The sequence below is a fragment of the Echeneis naucrates genome, chromosome 21 (genome assembly GCF_900963305.1).
Source record: "Echeneis naucrates chromosome 21, fEcheNa1.1, whole genome shotgun sequence".
Lineage (NCBI taxonomy): Eukaryota > Metazoa > Chordata > Actinopteri > Carangiformes > Echeneidae > Echeneis > Echeneis naucrates.
The window spans coordinates 7651632-7668709 of record NC_042531.1 but is presented as its reverse complement, the minus strand read 5'-3'; the positions used below and the strand labels follow the sequence as shown (position 1 = coordinate 7668709).

At 42.1% G+C, this 17078-nt stretch overlaps 1 protein-coding gene across 2 annotated transcripts; it reads left to right on the top strand.

Annotated features, from left to right (window-relative positions):
• The first annotated feature begins 311 nt into the window (after nucleotides 1–311).
• Nucleotides 312–16886, top strand: trappc10 (trafficking protein particle complex subunit 10). 2 transcript variants are annotated; one of them, XM_029530166.1, is made up of 23 exons: nucleotides 312–462; nucleotides 3728–3809; nucleotides 5043–5178; nucleotides 7174–7373; nucleotides 7517–7712; nucleotides 7838–7949; nucleotides 8074–8321; nucleotides 8636–8782; nucleotides 9110–9224; nucleotides 9525–9601; nucleotides 9812–9903; nucleotides 10467–10607; nucleotides 11090–11199; nucleotides 11379–11911; nucleotides 12110–12251; nucleotides 12492–12650; nucleotides 12981–13210; nucleotides 13356–13456; nucleotides 13683–13806; nucleotides 14504–14668; nucleotides 14832–15012; nucleotides 15132–15326; nucleotides 15854–16886. In XM_029530166.1, the coding sequence occupies exons 1-23, from the start codon at nucleotides 402–404 to the stop codon at nucleotides 16099–16101; spliced, it is 3795 nt and encodes a 1264-aa protein (XP_029386026.1). In that variant the 5' UTR covers nucleotides 312–401; the 3' UTR covers nucleotides 16102–16886. The 2 variants fall into 2 exon arrangements, with proteins under 2 accessions (XP_029386026.1, XP_029386027.1); XM_029530167.1 differs by lacking the exons at nucleotides 312–462; nucleotides 3728–3809 and adding an exon at nucleotides 4784–4851.
• The last annotated feature ends 192 nt before the right edge of the window (nucleotides 16887–17078 follow it).

Below are 17078 nucleotides of genomic sequence, written 5' to 3'. Positions count from 1 at the left end.
TTCTCCTCAGCTCTTCAAAGTCACATAGGCCTCTGCATGAAGTGAATAGGTGAGCACACTCCCTGCAGTAAACAAACATTTCTTAAAATGTTAATGCATGTTTGCTTTTTATTTCACCTCTTTCAAACAAACAGCATGGCATCACGTGAGGGATATATATGGTGACTCAACCGTTAAAAGAAAAATAGAAGTGTATAAGAGAAATAACAGTAAAAAACTTTTTAGCCAAGATGAGAATTTGAAAAAGCGCAGATTGGCCCTTTAATGACGCACAGGTTACGCACTTCCCGGAAGTGCAGTGGGGACACAGGCCCCATCGATTCAACACAACTGCACACATTAGCACTTACTAATAATAAAGCTCTGTTTGTTATTTTCATGGAGTCCTAACGCTAACACATATGGAGTGTCAAGAGGAAAAGCCAATCATCTATACTATGGAAAACAAGCCGATTGTGACATGTGAGTGTTGTTGAAACGGAGACGGTCAGTCTGATTTGTTCTGGTCTTGACAGTTAGCCTGCCAGCTACGTTCCTTAGCTCGCTTTAGCTAAGTTAGCAGGTACAGTATATTAACGGGACTGGGAATGCTGTGTGCGTGTGTGTAGCGATTGGTGTCTCATTTTGAACTGGTCAAAGCTTTATTTCTGTCATGCCGAAGAGCTTCGCCGCTTTTCTGCGCGTTGCTCATTTAGAAAGCAGCGTCGCTGTTAGCTAGCGAGCTAGCGGCTACACCGAGTAACAGGCCGAGCTAACGACATAACGTCACGGCCAGTTGCTGCAGTTTCGGTGGAAGGACTTCACCTTGTTCCCCCCCTCCCCTCCCCCGGACAACCACCCTTTCCCCGGCTGACGGCGCCGACAGTAGTCGGTACATGATGTTTGGCCGGTGGGCTCTGGGTTGCCATTCATAAATCCCCTGACGTCCTGCGGAAGCTTGCTGGAGGAGCTATTTTAAGAGCCGGCGGTGGTCGTGGGTGCCAGCCTCACCTCACGCCGCAGATTGCTCCTTTTTTAGGACAGGGTGGTCCCAAGGTGGTCCAGTACTGGATCAGACCCTGGAACTGGTCTGGCAAGTCACCACGACGCTTGGTAAATTCATAATTTTAAGACACAAGTGAGAAAGCCAGGAAGGAGCTGTGTTTCCTGTGTGGGGGGCGGCGGCTGTTCCTTATGGCATTGAGGATATGAAAAAACAAACAAGTAAATTAGTCAGAGTTCATTTTAAGGAATCCCTTTAGGGACTGTTTGACACATACTAGAGTCTTTAATCATTAAAGCTGAAAAGGGTCGACACATTTATTGGCTGACTGAGAAGAATAATTGCCTCCTATCTTGTCCCTTATAGCAGTTTATCAAAATAATATTTTAAAGCTGTACACAATAATGTCGGGATCGATGCTCTTCTCTCCTTCAGATCACAATCAGATCAATATTTTTCGACTTCAGTGAGACGAAAAAAAGCAATATATTGCCATTAATGTTGATATTCGTCAGATATTCGTCAGAGAAACTTTTTGATTATTTGATGATAAAATTGTCCTTAGTTTCAGCCTTGGTGGACATGAATGCAGACAGAAGACAATTTCAGCAAAATCTCAATTTCCTGACTGGAAAAGTACGAAGTTGTAATTGTAGACGAGTACTGCTAAGTGTCTGTTATTCGATGAAATATTTATCTCTCATGAAGTAGTAAGAATCTCTCAATGACAGCTCTAAGCTATGAAACCCACTGTTACATGGAGGACATAAAGTAGGAATGAGATACTGTGTAAGATGTCACGCATCGCTAGCCTTTGTCTGTTTGTGATGATGGCGCGCTGAGGTTATTGATTAAGGTGACTTGCTGGCTGTAGGTGTAACTTAGATTAAGCTTGATGGTAATGCTGATTTATAGATGTATGAATAAAAGCTTCCATCAGGGTTTTGAGTGTGCAACCATCCACTCCTGATGCTTTTGCAGGTATCCCAGCATGATGAGCAATGTATTTTTAGTACAAATAAACGCTGTGTGCATGATTGGCCCACACAGTCACAGGGAACTTACTGCTGTTTGTTTTACAGGGTGGAATTGATTGCCGCTTTGTAAAACGGTGAACATTCGAAGTTCAATGTCGCTCAGAGTATATTGGAGCTTTAAGGAGAAAAATTAATGCCATAAACTAGAGCACACTAAAGAGTACTTCTGCATTCAGCTTCCAGTTTCACATCAAATCACACTTGCTCGTGCCCATTTCAAAAGACAACTAAATGTTGGCTGCCAGGCGTTGTAAGAATAACCTCCATATAGTCTGCTACTCTGTAGATTGTGTATATAAATTACTCAAATTCTTTCACAAATGCATATGCTGCAGCGGTTGCGCCATACACCACACAGCAAAGCTCCACACACAGATTTTTTTAATTTGTCTACGTGTTAGTCAGGGAACAGCTGGGCTAATTGTTGTCAGTAAGATTTATCAGCGCAGGGACCAAACCCAGGACATTTTAAGTGGTGCTGCTGGTCATGTAGAATGTTTGAGGGTATTTACATCTGTACCGGTTGAAACAGTATAACACCAGTGTTCCTGTTTATCCTCTGGGGGTGGTTCTAAAAAGGGCTTTTTACATGGTTCATTGAGCGGGTGGCCTAGTTCCAGTGCAGCTTGGAGAAGTACCTCAGTCCTGTAAGGCACTGGGCATCAAAATGCTCACAGCTACCATGTGTGACAACTTGAGTGTTTCTGACATGAGACGCCTGCTGTGAAATTTAAGTCACTTGCCACCACACACACATTGCTGGACTTCGGATTAAGCCAGTTGTAGGAGGCCCAGTGTGGGCCTGGTCCACAGGTTTTGGTGAGAATGCATTAACCTGCATGAATCTTTGCAGCAAAGCAGGGACATGGGAGAGAAGTCTGACTGACTCTCATGTCACAAATCATGAAATGTGCAAGGACGTGATGGGAATGGATTGGAAGTGCAAACATCCAAGGGTTTTTGGAAGCTGGCATTTGCTGGTCAGAAATTAGAGTTATACAAAATGAGTTAAGATGAAGAATAATATTCTTTTTTTTTTTCTGTGTTTCAGTGGAAACTGTTCTGCCAAAAGTGGCCTCATGCTTTCAGTGCCATCAACTTAATTAGTCTGGAGTCTTCATTTAACTATAAATGACAAAACAAATAAGTTACATGTCACAAAATTGTCTAAGGCACAGTTCCCAGGACATAAATTATCTGATTTTTCCCAAAGATTTGAGAGTTAATGCTGCAAATTCTGAATATCCCCCACGGTGGGAAAAGAAATGTCCTAATTCAAGGTAACACATTATGTATATCTATCAAGTTTTTAAACATGAGAGGGCAGAGAGCACTGCAGGACATTGACCTATACAAGCTCTGATGGACTCTGGGTGGTGGAAATCAGATCTCTCATCTTTACTTTGTTGACAAAAAGTTTCAGAGGGGTTTGCTCTCCATATTGAGATTAATGCTCAACAGAATTATCTGCTGCTTTATACCAGAATAAAAGTATATTGCTAGTTTTTGTAGACAAAGGAACTCTTGAATTATGTGTTAGCCCAAAATATCTGTTTGTGAAATGTGTAGATGTCACTGTAATAATATCCTGCATCTATAGCCCAGTTATTTCTGTGAGGATATGAAAATGAGCACATATTAGATTTCAGTTTTTAATTTCTCCATTTCTAATCTAAGTCCTAATTTTTTCTCACCCATTTCATCACAGGCGCTGGAGACCAGGGCTTGTTTACGTCTCTCTACACGTCATTGGCCCAGCAACTTCCCAGAGAGCCAATGGAATGGAGGAGGTGCGTACTGTCTGTCTGAAATCAACACAGTATTAATTATCATAGTGAGGCTCAGTTGCTGTTGACCTGGTGTCAGCAATAACGCTAAATAAAATTGGCATGGCGTTATTTTGGAGGATTTAATTGATTGACCACTCTGCAAAGCTCCCGTTGATTTAGGGGGTACAGTGTGGAACATCATTACTCTCTGTGTTTAATTTCTCACTTAAATGTAAAACTGTTCATTAACTCTGAGGGGTAAGAGGTTTAATTGTTTTATTCATCTGCAACAAATCATTTAGGTTGTGTGAGGTCAGAAACAATATCCCTCACTCGCTTCACTGTCCTCTTTACTTTATGGAAGAGACATTTAATGATGGGGTGGATGCTTTCTGTGATGAATGAATGGAAATGGAGCAGGATATATCACCTTGAGTTTTATGAGCTACAATGGAAAGTAAAATCTTGTTGGGCTTTTTAATGTTACGATATTCTATTTAAGGTAATAACTTATGTGTGCAAATCCATTTTATCAAGTCAGTGAAGGACAGAAGGACAGTTTTGATGCGACTTAAATGGGCTTGGGTACATTCTGGTTAGGGGTGTCACAATCCTTATAAATAGGCTGTTGATCGAAAGGACATCACGATTTCGATCTTTGAAATCAAAGGTGGAATCAAGGATGTAGCCACAGCGTCACCTCCCACGGGTATTAAAAACATGCACGTGTGTTGAAGTGCGGTGAGCCAACATTATCTCCTGTAAGTTGAATCCGCAGCCAGTTAAAAGAAACCATGACAACTGCTGATATAGAAGATCCATTAACCGAACCTCCTTCTCCAATCCTGATATTTTACATCAGCAAGTTAAAGTAACTTGTTTGGTTTCTGACAAACAAGAGATGCGTTTCTAAAATGGAAATTTGAAATACAGAAAGTTCTCTTGTTTTCTCGCTCAAATAAACAGTCTCGTGTGTTCAGGTATTTGATTCAATAAAGGACAGCATTTGTCAAAGCAATGATGATAAACTGAAACTTTCTCCTGATAAAGTCCAGAACCAGGGGTCAGTATTCATGTGTTTTGTTTTTTTTTTATATAGGAGCATATATGAGCTTGCATGGTTATCTTACACCTGTCCAATATTCAGGCATCGGTATTCCATAGATATATAATCCTATGCAATGTCTTTCCTCAGGAAAGAGATCTCACAGCATACAAATGAGCCTATAAAACTCTGCTGTCTTCCCTGTACAGGACATACGGCCGTGCACCCAAAATGATCCACCTCGAAGCTAATTTTGTTCAGTTTAAAGAGGAACTCTTGCCCAAGGAAGGCAACAAAGCTCTTCTCACCTTCCCCTTCCTCCACATCTACTGGACTGATTGCTGTGTGAGTAACTTTTGCAGGAAAAACACACAGACACACACTGCTCAACAACTTTAATCATGCATACACTCAGCACTCTAACAGGCAGGAGTGAAAATAAGGTATTGCTCTGTGCTGCATTAGACTAAGTTCAGACACCAGGGAGCCTTGCTAAAACTTTGGCTCTGTTTAGTGTTTATGTCTTTCGTACATGTTGGAGATGTTTTAAATGTATGATGAATGATCATGCAGGTTAAATCCATCCAATGCCTGGTGCTTTTAATATTGCTTTCAACAATTAAAATGAGAGGTTACCTGTTCTGTATCGGAAACTGGTGGAACAGAACCTTGACAGTTTGCTTAGTCCACCTATTTTCAGAATAAGCAAATACATCTCCATGTCTATACTCTAAGAATAGATTAGTACTCGTTATCATATCTGGGAAAAAATAGGTCACAGACAGCTGTGTTATGCAAGCTATGGAAATGCCTGTGAGATGCATAAGATAGAAAAGCTCACTATGTTAATAATGTCAGTGACAATGTTAAAAAGTATTTTAAAATCTACCTAAATTAAAAGTTAATGTTTATGTGGATGAAAGTAGGAAATAATCAGTTTAAAAATACACCTCCATTATTGTACACCTGCATTATTGTGCACATGCTCTCATTTGATGCACTTTTAGGAATCACCAGTTCAAAGTAAACTTGATGTGCACTTTGGGAGAGACAGCTCAGGGAAAGCAGCTCAGCTCAAGCCTGAAAAACAAGAAGAGAAGCAGGATACTGCTGCTGCTGACTGAGCAGTTGGCTAGTTAAAGAAAGTGCTGTCATCAGCCTGTGACTCATGACATTTACTAAGGATTGAGCCTCCAATGTGGGAGCAGTGAGCCTGTGTGTTCATGCTGCATGGACACAGTAATGTTAACACCTGAACAGTATTACAAATGAATACAAAAGACTTGGAGTAAAACTGAAAATCTGTAGTACTTGGGCGGCAACGTTTCTGTTCAGATTGTGCCAAGTGGTGTTTAATAATCCAGTTAATATTCAGACATTACAGGAAATCTAAAGGTAAATGACACAAAGCATTAATTGGATTTAATTCCTAAATGTGCTCTTTTTTAAACACACAAATCTTACACAGATCTGCAGGTTTAAAATATAACACACAAAGGCATCATGCTTAAGAATTGGGATTTAAAGAGGTACAAGTTGGTTTTAGTTTTAGCTTGAAAAAACTGAGCTAAATTGAGAGTTATGGGCATGTCGCTCAAGCACAGCCTGCCTACACCCACACAATGTTAATAGTCAACTAGTCAATAGCCAACTGAACTTGGTGGGCAGGCAGGGCCGCTGTGCACATACTATGACTATATCTGTGTTAGTGAGTGAGGACAAGTGAGCAGCATCTTAGACAGAGGTCCAGATATCTATAAAGTCACAGAATCCAAACTGTTCACTCTGAGATCGGTATTTCTATTCAAATAATGTCATTCCAGATAGTTTTCTGCTTAAATAGTTCACAATATTTTTCTGGGCTTAATTGTTGATCTTGGTAACCTCAATAGTAGCGGCCAAGAAAGTTGAGCATTAAGGAAGAGAGATCTATCGGCAATCAGCTGACTGTGGGAGGCAGTGACACCCTTATCAAGAACAATCAGACAGAAATAATCCATTAATGATGAATTCTAGTTGCAACATTTAATATCCAGAAGGTTGAAGAATCATGAAAGTAAACTTGCTACTCAGCATTCCATCTGCAGTGTAATGCGGAAACATTCTCAATGGGTTCAACATGCAGACCTATCTTTTTCCATTTCCTTCCTTCCTAATGCCTTGTGGGGTTTTTTTTTTTATTTCCTCCCTGACATCTTGCTGATTGATTGATTTCTTAACTAATACCCCACTTTTAACATTGGGCAGCAAAAGTTATGATTGAAAGGTTATTTCATAAAGCTCTCCTCTGATGTAAGTGTTAGATTCCCTGAATCAAAAATGGATTGTGTTTTGTTGTAGGATACAGAGGCGTATAAGAGCACGGTAAAGGAGGACATGATGCGCTGGCAGAACAGCCTGCGTGCCCACGGCTCAGCAGACTGGGTCATCATCGTTGTGGACACTAATGACACTAAGAAGAAGAACAAGCCCAACATCCTGCCTCGGTCGTCTATCGTTGACAAAATCCGTAGTGATTTTTGCAACAAACAGAATGACAGGTGAGGAAGTCCCTTCAGTGTCCTGTAAACAGAACTGGCAGAAGACTCCTTCCTGTTTTAGCCACATTAACAGTCAAAGTAGGTTGCAAACAAAATCTGTGTTTGAAGCTTTTTCTGAATGAATGACGATGGTTGTCCTCCAGGTGTGTGGTGCTGTCAGATCCTCTGAAGGACTCATCTCGGTCTCAGGAATCCTGGAATTCCTTATTACTCAAGCTGCGAACTCTCCTCCTCATGTCCTTCACCAAGAACCTGGGCCGCTTTGAAGATGACATGCGCACACTCCGGGAGAAACGCACTCAGCCCGGCTGGAGCTTCTGTGAATATTTCATGGTCCAGGTATGAGTCGGTTTCTTTACATCCAACTAATTGTATTAAACTCAGGATTGAACCAATTCATCATGCTGATGTCAGAGTCTAGTTGTGTCTCACCTGAGAGTGAATGCATGTGTGTGTTTGTGCAGGAGGAGCTGGCTTTTGTGTTTGAGATGCTGCAGCAGTTTGAGGATGCCTTGGTCCAGTATGATGAACTAGATGCTCTTTTTACCCAATATGTCCTAAACTTTGGAGCTGGAGGTACAACATCACTGCCCAGTGCTGCGGTTTATTTTGATATGAATTCTTAGACCAATAAACATGAACAAACTGTTTCATCGTTCTTGCTTTTGTTTAGTCTGACCCATCTGTTTTCCCTCTGTAGATACAGCTAACTGGCTCGGCTCATTCTGCGCCCCAGTGCGCAGCTGGAGCGGCTTGTTGCTTCGTCGGCCCATTGACATGGAAAAGAGAGATGGGATCCAACGAGGTGAGGCCAGTCTGTTGGATCTGAGGAGCTACCTCTTCTCCCGCCAGTGCACCTTACTCATCTTCCTCCAGAGGCCCTGGGAGGTTACACAGAGAGCCCTGGAACTGCTGCACAACTGTGTCCAGGAGCTGCGCCTGCTTGAGGTAAACTGATTTTGAAGGTAAACCTAAAAAGTAAAAATTTATTATTTTGTTATTGAAATATAGACTTCCCTTCATCCAAACTCAAATGTGTCTCACAGAAATGATCACTATCACTATAGCAACATGAGTAAAGTGTAAAATCTAACAGTGGGAGAAAACTAGTTAGCAAGTGAGCACAAAAGTCAAAAGATTCATTGTATGAATGGAAATTCAGTTATTGCAAACTTGACCTTGATGCAGACAACAAACCTACGTTGAAAACATACAAGACTCTTTGATAATATTCGTGCTTTGCTGCTCTTCGTCTCGTGCAGGTGTCAGTATTGGAGGGGGCGCTGGACTGCTGGGTGTTCCTCAGCTGCTTGGAGGTTTTGCACAGAATTGAGGGCTGTTGTGATCAGGCCCAGTTAGCTGCAAACTGCTCCCACACTGTGGGACTGTGGGCTTACGCCACTGATAAGGTAACAGAAACATGATGTACCTTTGGCTTGTCGTGCTCCCTGCACTGGAGCACTGAAACATGTCCATCTCCATTCTGCTGTGAACAGTGGCATTAAAATCCTGCTTCCTTTGTGTTTTTTTTTTTTTTTTTCCCCAATCAGATTATAGAATTTTTTTGTTTTGGCACAAGGCAGAGTGATTGGAATAAATTTGAAATTCTGACATTTAAGAGGACCAAATCATTTGTGTCTTTTTTTTATTTGTTTATTTAGATATTGAGCAAAAAATAGATATCAAGTGTGAACATCTAGGAAAATAAAATTCTTATTCTTGTCTGCGCTCTCCAGCTGAAATCCCTGGGGGAACTCTGTGGCCTGGTGTCAGAGAAGGGCCCCACATCTGAGGACCTGAACAGGACTGTAGATCTGCTGGCCGGACTGGGAGATGAGAGGCCTGAAACTGGTGAGTTTTTGGACTTCTCTTCAAAGAAACTCTTCTCTATACCTCCTGATGATAACATCAGATGTATCTGTGGCCTGTAGCTGTTGTACCACTGGCACTTAAAAGTGCATCTTTTAACATCAGACACGAAAAGTCTGTCTATTAGGGCACCAATTCATTGTGGTGTGTCAGGGCCCTTAGGATCTGATTTGCCTCTTTATTGAAAGACGTGAGCTTGTTGATTTAGCTGCAGTGAAGGAGCCTGACTCCAACTTGAAAGGCGCAAATTAACTGCCAGTGTTCCTCTGTCTCTCTCTTCAGTCAACAGTTTGCAGAGCCCTTATAAAAAGCTGAAAGAAGCACTATCGTCTGTAGAGGCTTTTGAAAGACACTATCTTGTAAGTCAACACTTTGCTGCAGTTTGGTCTCGTGTGCCGTTAGTTGTAGGCAAAGCAGAAAGTTAACATACATTTTCTGAATTCCTGTACCAGCTTTTTGAAGCCACAATTTTTTCTGATGTAATCTACTGGAAACTGATTATGTTTACTCCCTTCTCTCTCACCCTCTTACTCCTTTACCTTCACTTTATTGGCCACTTCTTGCATCAGGAGCTCTCTCACGCTGCTATGGAAATGTACCGAGCTATTGGACGGCTGAGGTCAGCCAGACTGGTGGGGAAAAGCCTGGCTGAGTTCTACATGTAAGGAGGAATAAAGCTGCTGGTTCAGTTAGGGTATATATGGGTTTAAAATGTCTTCCTTCTCCAGACCTGGATCAGTCACTGCTGGTGTACACCCACACAGTCCTAATGAGAAAGAATAAATGGTAGTACTTATATTTTATAATGGGTGTGAGAGAGATCAATTAGTTTTCTTTAAATACATATATCAAGGCATCACCTGATCCCAAACAGCAGCCAGTAGGAGACAGACAGCTCATAGCTTGCTGTATGTCAGGCCTCACATGTATTTGGTCTGTGTAACAATACCTCTACTGAGGTGGATTAAAAAAAAAAAAACTGTTTAAAATTCAGTGACGCTGAGTCACAGCTCTTTGTAGCAGCAATATAAGCAACATTAATTTCACTTATTACATTAGTCTCTGTCTGTTGTTCAATTATACTTGGGTCATAAACCGATTTCACTTTTGAATAGCTTTTCTAAAAAAGTTTTCAAGGACAGATTTTGTTCTTTTCTGTGAATTAAATAAAAAAACAGAAAGGGGGAAAATAATCAAGTTGATAAATGTCTGTGTGTTTATCAGGAGGAAGGGCGACCCTGAGAAGGCAGAAACATTCTTACAGGAAGCTCTGAAGTCATACGTATCAGAGGGATGGAGCCTCCCTGTCACTCACACCAGGAAACAGATCGCTGAGTGTCAAAAGCTGCTGGGCAAGACTGAAGAGTATCCTTCACATCAATGGCATCACATAGATCACCTGCACCTATAGCTAAATATGGCAACTTTCCAGCAGTGCAGAGGCTCAATTACAAGGAAAAATTACTCTCATTCATTTGTTTTTGATACCAGATGGAACACAAGGTGATTGAATGACTAAGATGATATAGGAGTTGTGTAGTTTCAGATATTGTTCAGAAGATTCTGAACTGATGATGGAAATCCATCATTTTATTGTACATTTTCAAAATGATTTACTTAATTTCTTGCTTCAGTGTAATAGAGGTAATTTCCTTGATTTCATTCAAAAATCCTAATAGGTTCATTTTATACTCTGTATTAGAAAATGTATAAAACTTTTTCCCGTCATATTTTAATTAGAGATTTCTTCTGTTGGTGAAACCTAATATTGTCACGTCTTTGTGAAGAAAACAAGCTCCTGTGCCATAGTATCAGTGCATCACGGTTTCCTTTACCAGCCACCACAGCTACCTGCAGACCAGTGCCTTGTTGGCCGGTGACGTCAATCTGACCACAGAGGAGAGGAAGCACTTTTGTCAGGAAATTTTGACCTTTGCTGGAAAGTCTGAAGATCAAGGTAAGTAGTTGGGTTCATCATCAGTCTGATTTTCATGACTTTGTAGGGTTCATGTAGTTGTGTGTAATGGTATGTAAGGTATATTATACTGCAGTTAGTCATAATGTGCTTAATAATCATCCCTATTTAAATATATTTGTGAAGCATTTTTTCTTACATTTCATTTTCTTCCTCTGCAGCCCACAAAGTGAGTCTCAGCATGGAAGTGTTCGCTCAACTCACACGGCTACAATTCCACCCAGCAATGGCTTCTGTGCACTCTGGGGCCGTCCTGCAGGTGGAGCTCACTCTGAGATGTTTGATGCCCGTGTCGGTGCACATACAACAAGTAGCTGCTAGCATTCATTTTGACGTGGATCACGGGGGGACTCAAGGAAGATCCTCAGGAGCTCAGAGACAAATGAACCCAGGGACAGTAGAGTTTAATCAGGGGACCTTGTCAGCAGGTCCTCCCTCCTCCTCTGCTATACGTCCGCCTTTAGAACTAGATGAAATTCAGGACAGGAGTCCTTCAGACAATTCTCTCAACTCTACGGGAGTGGTGTGTAAAAACACACACCTGCTTATGCGTCGGCATGACAGCAACTCACCGCCAAACACACCCAACTGCATCAGCCCTCCGACTGTTACCATGAAAGAGGGAGCACAGATGCTGAAGGTGCAGGATATAAAACTAGAGCCTGGGAATAACAGCATCGTCTTCACGGCACCAGTAAGAGACAAGTGTGACCTTTAGACATTGTTAATCAGTTGTTTAGTTCAGAAATAAATAGTAAATAATAAATCGAAATAGTTTTTAAAAGAATGTGTTTTCTTTTTCCCTCCTCAACATTTGACGATCTGTCTTATTTTCTTTACCTCCCAATGTTTTGTGCTGTCACTCTGAACTATTCTCTCTTTTATTCTGTAGAGTGGGCAGCCAGGTACTTACACCTTGCGTCAGCTGTGCGCCACGGTGGGTCATGTGCAGTTCGTGCTGCCACATATCTACCCATCAGTCCAGTACAATGTGTATTCTCAGGAGCCCCAGCTCACAGTCGAGCCTCTCTCAGGTCTGACTTTTATTTATTTATCTTTTTTTTTTTAACTGCTTAACATCCAATGTTCTGGTATCTGTCACAGTTTTCAGGTCTGTTTGTTCCAGCCAATCAATTTCAAAATGCTTTAAGAAATCACTTGACAGGCTTTTATTTCATTATTTGAATAAACAGCAATTAAAAATATCACTGCTCTTCCTACTTTGCCCACCTTGAAGAGCATCGTGCTTACTGCAGTTATTTTTCTATTTTCAGACCCGCTGTTGGCCGGTCTGCCTCAGAAAGTAAAATTCACGCTGCTGACGGGTCACTACACTGTGAAGAAGGGAGACGCTCTGCAGCTCAGCAACACTGACACCATGCCCATCCTTCCCTCCACCAGCTGCACTGCCCGCATCAGCAACCCCGCAGCTGGTCTGTTCACATTTTTAAGGCTTTATTAGAACCTGCTTGTGGCTTATAAAGATATCATTTGTGACACACACTTAATTATTTCAGTTTGTAGTTGAGATTCAATTCTTGGATTGAGTTATGATCTTTTCTTGCAAAAGATTTAAACTGCTGTGTGTTGAGCACACAATTACCAAGTAAAACCATGTTGATCAGGTTCTAAATTTTCAACAAGCCAGAATTCTTATGTATATTCACACATCTACTCTTTTACTTTTTGAGGCATTAACTGACCCATTTTTTAAATTTCTCATTCCACCTTCACTCTCACCTCTCATCTTATCCTCCATCCAGAGTTGGTGGGTGAAAGTGTCCTCTCCATTCAGTCGTCTGAGAAGGTGACCAGCATCAGCCTGCCTCTGACCCCTCCTTACCACACTCTGGAGTTCCAGCTAGAGGTTTTGTGCATCATCCCATCTGGGTCTGAGCGACCCACCAATGAGAGGCTGACCAATGGGGAGGTCCGCCATCGACCACGCAGCTACAGCCATCCTGACACACCCATGACCGCCATCGACCAGAGGGTGAGGCACAAATACACTGTTTCAGTTTATGTGATGGAGATTGTGATGACATTTCAAATTTCTAGTTCTGCTGTGCCTGAGGAAAGTGAGAAAGTTGGCCAAATAAGTTAATGTGATAGTGAAGTTGTGCTGTGTTTGTCCACAGATGTCTATTGACTGTCCGTGGTCAATCTACTCCACACTGCTAGCTCTCACCTTCTACATCCCCTTCAAAACTAAACACTCATTGCTTTCTGCTGGTAACAGGTGAGTCTCTCATCAGCATTTGAAAGGTCACAGTGCTTATAATTTTTTTTCCTACTACACTGACACAAAAGAAAAAAGAAATACCAATGCTGATGAAATGCTAACCCTTAAAATTTAATCCTCAGAATACAAGAACCAATCTTTTTTTTTTTTTTTACAGTAACAACAATTCTATACCATATGGCTTCCTCAGACTATTCATACACTGATCTTTTCAACCCAACAGGAAGTACATCCAGGTGTGTGTGCAAAATGTGTCAGATGTGAACTTCACACTGGCTGAAATGAAGCTAACAGAGAAGCAGCAGGCAGCACTGGAGCTACAGTCCCTTAACACTAAAGCACAACAGGTGAGGAGAGAGAAACTAAACAGGTATCAGTGCCTGTCAAGCGCATCAGCATTTGAGATTTTGTAAAATATGATTTATAGTATATGAGCTAATTATGAGGCTCATATTCAGACTACTGAGGCTAACTAAAAAAAAACCCCACATGAACACGTTTTTCTCTCGTCGTTTCAGCCTTGTTTGTAGATGGAACGAAACCTGAAGGAAAAGCTCGGTTTCCAGACAGTGTATAAGAACACACTTAACTCAGGGGAATGACAAAAATAATGATTATGTTTACAAGCAGCCACATTGAGTTTCCTCAGCAGAGTGGGGAGGGTGGAGAGCTCAGTTTTTTAATCCAGCCAAATGGTTCAGTCGTCTGAGCTGACGGCCTCCTGGGTGCCTCTTTATGGAATTGGGAGAAATTTAAAGTGCAGATGTCAAGCTGAGTTTATGTGCAACTAAATATCTTAAAAACACACTCTTTACTGAGTAAGAGCACTTTGATATGAGCATTTAAACTTTTAATTCTATTGTTTTGGTAAAAACTTCAGTGGTAACTTGAACAGATTTATTTGTCATACATGTTTTTAAATTCATCAGTGTGAACACTTCCTGACAGATACCACACATTCTCTGGGATGATTTTTTTTTCTGAGACTGTCACAACTACTAAAATTCATTTTGATATCTGTTGGTTTTGTGTGTGTTTGTGTAGCTTCTGTGCAGTAAGCACAGTGTGTTCTGCCTGTGGGAGGTGAGGTGGAAGGATGACCTGCCTTCCTGTCTCCAGTGTATTTTCTCTGCCAACTTCACTCCACTCAACCAAGATGCCTCTGCCTTCAAACCCTTCCACTACCAGTTCCAGTTGGAGAGAGTCACTGTAAGTCCACTTCAGGGTTTATTTTTGCTCTGACTGCGTTGGCAGATCTGTGGATCTTTGGGGGGGAAATGCTCAGAAATGTCGACTGATGAGTTTTATTGAAAAAGTCCTGCCACAACCAGAGAATCTCCCACCACAAATAACCTCTGCTTGATGTTGTCAGACATTGTACAGTGTGAGAGCGGAGATCCTGCCTCCTGCCGGTGAACAACACTGTCGCTCTGGTTTCCTCTGTGGGCTGGAAGTGTGTATAACACGACTGATCGAGCCTGCAGAGGGAGAGGTGACAGAGGAGAGCAAGACTGACTCTGATGGTCTGAAAACCACCAAACTCATGTATGAAGGTACGTCTGACCTGTCTGGGTTTAAAGTAGGATTGACAAACTTTTCATCAGGTAACGTGTATATAACAGATTTTTTTGATTGGCTGTGAGTATAACTGAAAATGGCCGTGTCTCTACAGTGGCAGACAGCAGCAGTAACTGGGCTGTGTGTGGGAAAAGTTCAGGGATGGTGTCAATGCCCATGAGGGCCAATGCCACCCACAAGGTGCAGATCGAGGTGATGCCTCTGTTTGCAGGACACCTGCCTTTCCCCAAAATCAAAGTGCTGAAATACCTGCCTCACACTGCAGCAGTGGCCATCCAGCCAGACCCTGGTAAGAACCCCCCCACACCTCCCTGGCATCTTTGTACATGTTTGTTCCATAGTGAGGGAGCAGAAGTTCAGATTTCTTGGCAAACAGTAGTAGATGGACTCCTCCTGGATAAGCTGTCATTGCACATGATGTGTGGCAGAAAGTCCCACATCAAGCAGCAGCTAAAACAGCAGCAGGTAGTTTTGCTCAAGCTGTGAGAATATACCACTTGTTGAGGATGAGTTTTACCAAGATGTCACAACAAGCTCCAAGCAAACAGAACAAACTGAGTTGAAATCAGGTGGAAAGTCACACTGCACCATGTTTTCACAAACGCTGAAGGCTCTGACTTTCCAAAACCCAGTCCACACACGCCTGCAGCAACAGACGTGGTGGTTGTTTGTGTTTTTCAGTGGCTTTTTGTTGATAGCCTTCCTTAGACCTGTTGAACTGCTCATCATTATTGCCTGTCGTTAACTATGATGGAAACACAATCTAAAAACAACAAAGTAGCAGTTGTAATTTTCGTTCTTTGTTGCCAACCTCAGACAGCTGCGTGGAGAACGACAGTCTTTCCCTCTTGGATAAGATGCTGGACGACCAGGCTGACACGGCGAGCATCCGCAGCCGAGGGAGCATCCACTCCGTGGGCAGCGGCGACCAGCAACAGAAGGGCGTTGCCATGCCTCGTCTGGAGCCCTTCAGCCCTGGACAGGTGTTCAACCACAGCCACGCACGCCAGGTCCTGGTGCTGCCCGCCACCGACGACCACATCATGGAGGTCAACGCCACATGACCCTGGTGGCAAGACCTCCCGTCCTCTTCTTATAGGACTGAGCCCAGGCCCTGGATAGACTCTGCTGAGCTTTCACTCTGGGGCAGACTTGGTTCATGAGTGTATATCGAAGGCTGCTGCAGGCTGCTGGTATGGACCCCCCCACCCCAAGCATGAAACATTCACATCACTGGAGACATTATGGACTAGACACAGTGAAGAGCCAATGTCATCTGCTGGTAAATTGACATAATACATTCTTTGCCATACTTTGTACATAACTCATTGGATGGATTTATAGTTCTAAATATATAAATATATCTATGGACTGATCAATCAGATCGCGCCTGTTCTGCTCCTTCGAACGGAAGAATAACACTCCTGATTGTCCCATGATGCACCAAAGCCCTAGATGTGCGTACACCTCGATCAGCAACTCAAGTACTGTGACTGTGACTCAGAGTTTTCAGCTCTACGTGCTGTTCCTGCTGCCTCTCCAGTGCTCCTCAGTTTTATATTTGAGACTTTCTTTGAATGAGCTGCTGTTTTCATCAAAAATTGATGATAGAAATTCAAACTAGGCAGGATTACAATCATTAATGTGTTTGGAGATATGTCTACTGTTCTCACAGACTCGAAGCATTCCCACTGCTGTACGATGAAGTAGAGTATTCATTCTGGGATCAGATTATAATATCAGCCTGATAATGCCTCCTTTTCCAAACTGTGAAAACTTTGATGTACTGTCTGACACTTACCCACAGGAGCCCAGAGCGTTCTCCCCCACACATAATGAAAAAGAAAAAGTGAAACGCTCACTCACTGAACAAGGAGAGGAGTAATTGTTGAGTCTGTGTATTCTGTACTGAGTAACATAATAATAATAATCACCTAAACTGACACACACACCCTCCTGAGAAGATCGTCCTTTTCTAAATTTAAAACTTACAGGTTGTAAGGTTGTATTTTCTGCTACATTTTAACTAATTCCTGTACCT

Bases quoted from the DNA above. Each gene is read 5' to 3' on its own strand.
- trappc10 (XM_029530166.1), top strand. From the start codon at position 402: ATGGAGTGTCAAGAGGAAAAGCCAATCATCTATACTATGGAAAACAAG. The intron at 12,252-12,491 runs GTCTGACTTTTA...TTCTATTTTCAG, and splicing joins CACAGTCGAGCCTCTCTCAG to ACCCGCTGTTGGCCGGTCTG. The intron at 13,211-13,355 runs GTGAGGCACAAA...GTTTGTCCACAG, and splicing joins TGACCGCCATCGACCAGAGG to ATGTCTATTGACTGTCCGTG.